The 9,041-nt window shown below is 49.8% G+C and overlaps 1 protein-coding gene across 2 annotated transcripts in view; it reads right to left on the bottom strand.

Annotated features, from left to right (window-relative positions):
* Positions 1-9,041, bottom strand: part of LOC109301691 (neurabin-1-like) — an 88,956-nt gene that overhangs the window by 37,137 nt on the left and 42,778 nt on the right. For both annotated transcript variants that reach the window (XM_019522929.1, XM_019522930.1), the window contains exon 12: positions 8,005-8,338. In XM_019522929.1, coding sequence (XP_019378474.1) covers positions 8,005-8,338 — 334 coding nt within the window. The remainder of the gene's footprint in view (positions 1-8,004; positions 8,339-9,041) is intronic.

Consider the following 9,041-nt stretch of genomic DNA (forward strand, 5'->3'; position numbering starts at 1 on the left):
GGGGGGGGGGGGGAGGCATAGCCAACACATGATGGGGCACAACTTGTGACTTGTGCAGAGACTGAGGTGGTGGCGGCAGCAGCAGCTCACACTGAGCCCGCAGAGTGAGGGAGAGTGGGGCAGGTGGTGGTTGGCAGCTGCAGGGACTGCACAGTCAGGGCAGCGTGCAGTGCCAAGGGCTGGAGCAGGCGGGAATGTGTGGCTGCAGGGCCCAGCTAGGGGGTGGGGTGGAGCTATGGGCAGCTTGCTCCGGAGGGGAAAGGGAAGGCAGTGGGGAGGGGGCGGGGGGCAGGAACAGCAGCCCCCTCCTGCTGCACGCACTCATGGAGAGGGATCAAGCCCATAGGCAACACATTGGGGGTAGAGAAGCACGTGCCCCCCCCCAGATTTCTGCATCTACAGCAGAGCACAGGGCTGCAGCCTGACCAGATTGGCACCAGGCAGGAGCCATCTCAGGGGCCCAGTGTGTGGGACCTGGTACAGGAGGGTGGAGAGGCTCAGTGCTGCTGCCATTGAGAGTGCCATGCTGACATGGTCACCAAGGTGAGGTGCCGCCGTGGCAGTGTGGAGTCATGCCCCTTCACTGTGGCAGCATCTTACCTTGGTAGCCATAGAAGCACAGTACTTCTGGTGGCAGCAGCACTGAGCCTCCCTGCCCCGCTCTGCCCTCCTGCACCAGGTGCTGCCCACTGGGCTAGAGTTGGATCTTTCTTGGTGCCAGTCCAGCCAGGCTACAGGCCTGTGCCTTGCTGTGGGCATAGAAATCTGTGGAGGCACATGCCCCCCCCACCATATGCTCCCCCAACACTGCCTATGGCATCACCTATGTCCACACCCCCTGCCCCTGACATTGGGGGCCTGGGAGTGGGAGGCAGCAGGTCAGCAGCAAGGACCACTGGCAGGAACAAGGGGTCCAGGCTGAGAATGAGGAACATCAGCGGGGTTGGGAGGGATGCGGGGTAGTGGGCTGGAAGGGAGGAAAGGGCAAGAGTATGGGTAGGGGCATGGCACTGGCATATCAGGGCTGTTCAGAGCCACAAAGCAGTGAGGGGGACAGCCACAGCTGGACCTGCGTACTGGGGAGTGAAGGGGGCATGAGGAGCTCTGATTTTCCATGATAAGAAAATCAAAATCAAACACAAATGGTATCTCTATTTAGAATTTATTTTATTATTATGATTAAGGCACTGGTAGGCTGCCAAAATGCTTTAACACTGTAAAATATATCAATAAGACATTGTGTTCAACTGATACTCTCTATATTGTGGCGTTTTATTTTAATTGTGGAAAAAACACAGATTTTGGGGGTTTTAATCAGAGAATTTTGGATTTTTTTTTAAACAGAAAGCCAGGATCCCTGGTCATGATCTAAGGAAATGATGACCTAAGTTTACATCTTCAGGCAATAGATCTATGAAAGGTAAGTATGTTGTAAACCTGTTAGTGCATTACTTACAAGTTAGCTCTTTTGCACTCCCAGACAAATGTTTTAACTGATTTATAAATTAAACGTAGGCTATTCTTTAGGCTCCTTGGAATTACAGATTTTAATCTTGGCAAAGCTGACTTGGATCTTTTTCCTTTGGTATCAGATGCACTAAATTGTAGTGTTTACTGTAGAATAAACTTTCAGCCAAGATCTTAAAAATCTGAGGTTCTGTCTGCTTTCCCTGGCCATAAAATAAGTTTGATACTTACTCTGAGAGTATAAAGATTTTTGTTTTATTCATTTTCCCCTTCCTACTTTTAACTGGTATTCAGCATAATTAGGGTTGGCAGAGGTTGATTTTTATTATGTTATAATTTTGATGGCTAAAATTGATGGGGGTTTTTAAGCATTTAGTTTTTTTATCAATTTAAATTTTCAGGATTGTGAGAAATAAAGGGTATGGGGCATGAACAAGCGTGCATGTGCACGCACACACACACACACACACGTACAAATACACCTGCTTCCTCCTCCAGCCCAGCACACATCAAGCACAGGGGAAGCTGTCATGCTGCCAGGCTGTCAGCCCCCACCTCTCGGCCCCAATATACAGTGCCGCTGAACTCAGTGCCTGCTTTGCTTCGTTCCGTGGCAGTCACTACCCCCCCAGCTCTCCCCCTGCCACGCCAGCAAGGAAACCTCTGGCTGCTGCATCTACTCCCCTACAGCCAGCAGCTTGCTCTGCCCACCAGCTTCCACCCAAGTTTGCAAGGAAGGGCCCAGATGGCTAGTACCCTACAGGCACCAAGCTGAGAAGATGGGGTTAGGGACAGACACACAGACACACACGCCCAGCCCACTGCCTGCCTTCAGCTGCTGCTCAGCAGGAGCCCACCTGGGCACTGTGGCAGCAGACTATTCTTACAATGTATACATTTTGATTATTATCACTGGAAATGTTTTTTGTCAGTCTCTTAGCAAAAGTTGAAATCACCGTTTATTGATGTTTACCAATAAAAATAAAATCCTGCCAAACCTAATTATACTGTATGTCAGCTATCTGACTGCAGCTGTCTTGCCGAGAATAGGATCTGAAATGGTTCTGTGGCACTGTATGTACATGGTTTGTGAAGTGCTTTTGGATCTTACAGGATGAAAGGGATAAATCTACTGAAATAGTCCTTTAGCTAAGCTACTGGGTTATTTTAACAAATAAGAAGTGGTGATAAACTTGAGGTAATTCAATATTTGTCTAGACACTTGATAATATTTGAGCAGGGTGTGGGACAGATATATGGTCTAAGTATTCTGAGCACAGGATTTGATGCCAGAATCTCTTGATTAATGCTTTGGCCTTGGCAAGTCAATTCTCTGCCTCCATTTCTGTTCTGAGAAAGAGATATGTCAACCTACTAGGGTGTTGAGAGGGGTCTATACAACACTTTTTCTGTATTTCACTACATTAACATAATCCTTATTTTCTACATTAGACATAAAGGCCAGGGAGAAACATTACACGTAAACCAGTTTAAGTGATCAGAAACTGGTTTAAGATAAACCTGGTTGAATGGTGCATCAGACGTAACTGATTTGGCTCAAACCAGTTAACGCACTGTCTCTCCCAGACCCTTTGCCAGTCTGAGTTAAATCAGAGACCTCCAGCATCCCAGCATGCTCTAGCCAGGCTGGCCCCGCGCCTCTGCTCCACAGCCCAAGCAGAGGCAGGGGTCTGTCCAGAGAGGGGTTTAATTCCCCTTCCCTTGCCACTGTGGCAGGGACCTGAACCAGGTCTGCCTGCATTCCCCCCTTGCTGCTGCAGCAGGAGGCACCCCTGAGGCAGATGGGGGTAGGAAACAGAGTTAGTTTCCCTTCTACCCCACTGGCAGCTGGGAGCTCTGTGCCCAGAATAGGCCCCTGAATGGAACCCTCTGCTGGCAGCCAGAGGAATAAGCCCTTCCTTCTCCCCACACCAGGGACCCTTCCTGGCCATGCCCCCTCCCCACTGCTATGGTGGGAGAAGCAGAGCCCTTACTGGGGGTGGCAGCTCCTTTCACACTGTGGGGGAGAGCAAGCCCCTTCCTGGCAAGGGGCTGTGCATGGCAGCTACAAGGTGTGGAGCGGGCCAGAGCCCTGCAAACCCCTGCAGTGTCGCTGCACTTCACAGCCATTCTGCCAGCCCCACAGAGCAGCCCCACCAGGAAGTTGTGGCAGGCTCCTGCCTGTGTGTCACTTGCCACTCCAGCTGCCGGGAGGGGGTGGGGCCTGACCCATTGCTTGTTCTGTGCCAGGGCAAGACACTGAGGGGGCTTATTTAGCCCACATTATTCCCCCCGAGCTTCAGCTGCGGCCCAGCTAGGCAGACCCTGCAGCCAGTCCCTAAGTCCCTTCCTGCTGGGAGGGGCTTGCTCCAAGCACAGAGGGGCTGCTGCACTGCAGCCAGGTCTGCCCAGCAGGGTCTGCCCACCCGCTGCTACTCTGTGCTCCAAGACAGTGGCTGAATAAACCCCACCTCACCGGCAGGGAGCTCAAGGCAACAGTGGCTGGGCTGGGCTGGGCAGACCCGGCTGCAGTGCCAGTGGCCCTTCTGTGCTTGGAGCAAGCCCCCTCCGGGCAGGAAGAAGCTTATTCAGCTGCTGGCAGCTTACGCTGCAGCCGGGTCTCCCTGGCCCAGCCACTGCTGCCCTCTGCTTGGAGGCAGCTCCCTGCCAGCAAGAGGGGGCTTATTTAGCTGCCGTCTCCGAGAACAGAGCAGCAGTGGCCAGGCCGGGCAGACTCGGCTGGGCAGACCCGGCTTCTCTGTGCTTGGAGCAAGCCCCTCCTAGCAGAAAGGGGCTTATTCACCTGCTGGCCCCGGGGTCAGTCTGGCCAGGCCACAGCTGAAGCTCAGGGGGAATAATAGGGGCTGAATAAGCCCCCTCAGTGTCTTGCCCTAGCACAGAATAAGCTGCGGGGGCCAGCCCCACCCCCGCCTGGCAGTTGGAGCAGTGAGTGGTGAATGCCCGATGGGCAGGAGCCCATCACAGCTTCCTGGTGGGGCTGGCAAAGTAGCTGTAGATTGTGGCAGTGCTGTGAGGGCTTGCAGGGCTCTGGACCGCTCCAGAACCTGGCGCTGCTGTGCACAGCCTGAGCCCGCAGCCCAGCCCCTTGCCAGGAAGGGGCTCGCTCTCTCCCACAGTGTAACAGGGGCTGCTGCCCCCAGTAAGGGCTCTGCCCTTCCCGCTGCAGCAGTGTGGAGGGGACACGGCCAGGCAGGGCCCCTGGTGGGGGGGCAGGGATGCGGCTATTCCTCCGGCGGAGTGGACAACCCAGGGCCTATGCCGGGCATGGAGCCACCCAGCTGGCACTGAGGTAGAGGTGAAACTAACTCTGCTCCCTGCACCCCTCTGCCTCAGGGGCCATGGTGCCTCCCTGTTGCAGCAGCAAGGGGGAGTGCAAGTAGACCCAGCTCGGGTCCCTGCTGGTGGCACAGGGAGAGAGAATTAAACCTCTCTCTGGCCAGTTCAGCCTGGGTTGGCCACACCCCCCAGCACAGCTTCCCTGCAGCCAGTGGCTCCCTGGTGCTCCCTGGTTCCTGGCTTGAGCAACTGCAGGCATGTGCCTACATGTCCAGAGAACATGTCTGTCCTGTTATGAACTGGTTCAGCCTAGGCGGGTTAGACTAACCTGCAAAGGTTGAACCAGTTCAGGTGCCAGCTTTTTGAATGTCTGTCCCTACCCAAAATGTGACATGGTAGAGTAGCAAGATATATAGATTCTACATACATATACACACATTGCAATATCTTATAAAGAAGACATGGAAAATTCTACTTACCCATCAATCCAATTTATGAAGTCTCTTTCGGCAAGTAAGCAGGAGCTTAGACTAAGAGGCAACATTTGGGGGTCTGAGAGCTTCATTCTCTAAATTTATGATAGACCTATGCTTGACATATTGCATTTCCCTTTATGCCACCTATCAATGTGTTTTTTTTTAACCCATGACACTTTCCTTAATGCAGTTAGGGATCCCTTCTAGTCCCATAGTTTCCCCCTTGCCATCAGCAGTTGCTATTAATTCAAGGGAAAATTAATGACTTATGGTGCAAACAAGCATTGAAGCATGTGGTGCAAACTCCACCAGTTTTGTTCTTCCAGCAGAAAAACCTACTGGGCCAGCACTGTTCAAGCATTACAGGGGCTGGGAGGCTGCTTCACAGTCTGCGCTGCCAATACCACACAGCTACATAGGCCCTGTGCATGCATCTCAACTTTTGCAGGCTCTCATCTGCTGGAGACAGCTGACAACAGCTCAGGGCACAGGTCAGAGCTGACTGGATGGTTGCCTAAGGGGACTGCTGCCCTTGCCTACAACACCCCTTCCTTTCTTCCCAAGTGTCAGGCTTTGAGACTGCAGTATGTGTCTGCTGTCTTTTTGAGCCTGTCAATTTCCCCTCCATCAGCCTGCACTGGAACCATACCCCTCTGGCACCAGCCTACAGACTCAGATTCAGAGCAGGTTGGAGGAGTCTGGCTGGGGTTTGGTGCTAGCAGATGGGGTGCTGGGTGGTTAAGGTTGGGCTCCTCTGAGTCTGGGTACAGGAATAGGGGGAAGGAAGGGAGAGAAGGGGGTCTAGGCACTTCAGATCCTCCATGATTGGACCTAGATCTATCACACCCTGCCCCCTCCCAGAAGCCAACTGTGTAAACCTGGCACCCACTGTACCCTCCAGATCCACTCCCCCAAGACCTGAATTAGCATTCCAAGTATGATCTGCATCCATGGGGGGGAGGGGCGGGTAGAGGGGTTGCAGGAACAGCGGAGGCAGGAATGGGCCAGCCTGGGTCCACAGAGGAAGTGGATCTACACAGTCTGACGAATGTGGACAGGTGTTGGGTTTTCCCAACCCCAAAGCTGTCAAGGGGAAAGGTTTGCTGTGGGCCAGGCTGCAGCAGCAGAGGTGCAAGCCAAGTCATGGATGGTCTCTCTGGGGTTAGGGGGAGAGTAAAGCAATGCATTCTGGGATGCTGGAGAACAGAGGGACAGCTTTGATCAGAGGGGTAAGTGTACAAGCATTCATTTCTCCAGTAGAACTTCTATCCCCTTAAAGGTTTTTCTACTGGACATGCCATTTTTGGTCTGGTAGAAACCATGCAAATGCTTGTACACCTAAGGTTTCTACCAGTGGCACTGTGATTCCACCACTAGAAATGTAATGTTTGTATGTACCTTTATTATGAAGCTGATATAATAGCTGAGCAAATGGTATATTGATCAGTACCCTAGGTTTTTTAAATGGAGATATTTTTAACTATCTTCAGGCTGATGCTCTGAACCCAAAGCCTGAAATGAAGTAAAACATGAGAAAAGGTTTCACATACTGGTATTCCAGAAATTTTCAGCGGCTCACACATGACAGTTAGTGAGCATCTAGGTTTTGTCTTTTGTACTAAGCATCTGGTTCTCAACACTACAGCTGCAGTCTTCTTGTGTAATTACTGTTATCAGCATTTTCTTTCTGCACTATTTTAAGGCACTTTATTCTTTCATATTAAATTTAACTGAAGCTTTCCTTTACACAAAGGATTGTATTCATTACAACATACTGTTAGCTATTTGTTCTGCAAGCACAAGGTAAGAGTAACAAAAATGTGTTTAAATATTTAACCCCTTAAAGCTAGGATGACTGTTATGTTTCATTAAGTTATTCAGATGTGTTCACAGTAGCTGTAAACTTGTTTCCATGCAAAAGAACCAAAAAAGATGTCCCGTGAATATTTTATTTAAAAGAATCACTAAACACAACCTATTTACCTATTTGGCTGCTGCTGTATTTTAACAGGGTAGAGAAACTCACCTTTAATGCCAATCCATCAAATGCCACTGAAGTGCTGGCATTCCAGTGAAATAATTGACTTGTAACAAGGATCATCTTTCCAGAGATGCTTGCACTATACAGTCACGTATATCTAAATACTGTTCTAAGAGAATATAAACCTTAACAATCTCTATTTTGTAAAACTTCCCTAGTCTTCACATAGCAGGACCCAAGTACCATGTATATCCCATCAGAAAGATAGAATTCTATGTTCTGAGATATTTCAACAACTAATCTTGTAACAAACAATTAATTTTTACAGTAAGATTATATTTTATACTGGGGTGACCAGGACACAGCCTGTAGGCTGGAACCAGGTCCAGAAATTTGGTAGCGTAGATATGGCTCCTGGCCTCCTACTCATCCAGCTGCCAAATTTCTAGACATGGGGAGCCCCATAGCTGAAGCCAGAGGGTGGAAGTACATTATCTGGAAATCTGGCAATAGGAACAGTGGTGGCTGCCACAGGTCTGGGAGCTATAGTAATTAATGCTGCCGCTGCCTTATATAGCCCTGAGAACCAGAGGACATCGCCTCTTGCTCTGAATCTGGTTTGCAGATTGGCCTGGTGTTCCAGATCTGGCCTGCAGGGCTTTATACTAACAAGTGATTTTACCACATCTTAAGCAAGAGTGGAATACTACTGTTCAACAGTCATTTCAAGCTAGCATAAAGTATTTCAATCCAAGGGCTTTTAAAAAAAATCTAAAAAGTTACCTTTGGGCTCTCTTCCTTTCCCTTTTAATTCTCTGTGTTTAACATTCTTTGAATATCCTTGAGGAGAACTTGAAGCTGCATCATCTGCAGGAGGAGAGTGAGTACTGCACATGATGCTCTCACTGTTTGGTTTGTGTACCGGAGAAGAGTGAGTGGATGCAGAAGGGCTCGACTCTAACAGACTCTCTGAGCTTTCCATTTGTTCTGGCTTTTCAGTAGTTTGATCTATATCATTCAGCAGAGATAGGGCTGGCTTTTCTGTTATTTCTAAAATCTTGGTTTGGTATGATGTAGAAAAATCCCTGTTATGGAAAGCATCCTCTGTATCCTCATCCTGTAAATAAAAATATTATATAAAATATAGTACGCAATCATGCAGCCATGACACCTGTTATGAAAATCTTTATTGCTTGCTTTTTAATAAAATTAATCTTAAAACTATACAGAAAAAATTATGTCTACTATTTTCTACACAAGACTCTGGAGTTAATTTTTTTCTCTTTGATCAAAATAGAAATTGACCTTATACTGCACTGTTTGTTAGGGGAGCAATGATAAAGATTTTTTTTGCTGATTATTAATGAGCCATATTGTCCAATTATTAATGAGCCATATGATTGCCGATATGCAGCCCAGCAACTTGAAGAGCAGTGTTTGGCTGGTAAGTCTGTTGGGCGGGGGGAGGGAAGTAGCATGGCAGGGTGCAGACTGAGGCCACTGCAGTGAAGGAAGGAGTGGGGCCAGGGCTATCCCAGCTGGGGAGGGGCATGGGATGGAGCTGTGAGCGGATCATCCAGGGAGTGCAGGAGGGGGGGCATGCCACTGCATGCACCCCTGGGGGAGCCATGGGGAGTGTGTACCTCCTGGATGTGCGCATAGGGCAAGGGCAGGCTGCAGCTATGGGTAGTACCGGGCTCTTCCTGGGAAGGGGCGGGGGCGCTGCGGGTCAGGGTTGTGCTTGAGGCGGACTGCAGTGGGGCTGGGATGGGGCAGTTATTCTACATCTACCCCAGAATTCACCGTAGCCCCCCCCCCCC

The sequence above is a fragment of the Gavialis gangeticus genome, unplaced genomic scaffold (assembly GCF_001723915.1).
Source record: "Gavialis gangeticus isolate Ggan-Ray unplaced genomic scaffold, GavGan_comp1, whole genome shotgun sequence".
NCBI lineage: Eukaryota > Metazoa > Chordata > Crocodylia > Gavialidae > Gavialis > Gavialis gangeticus.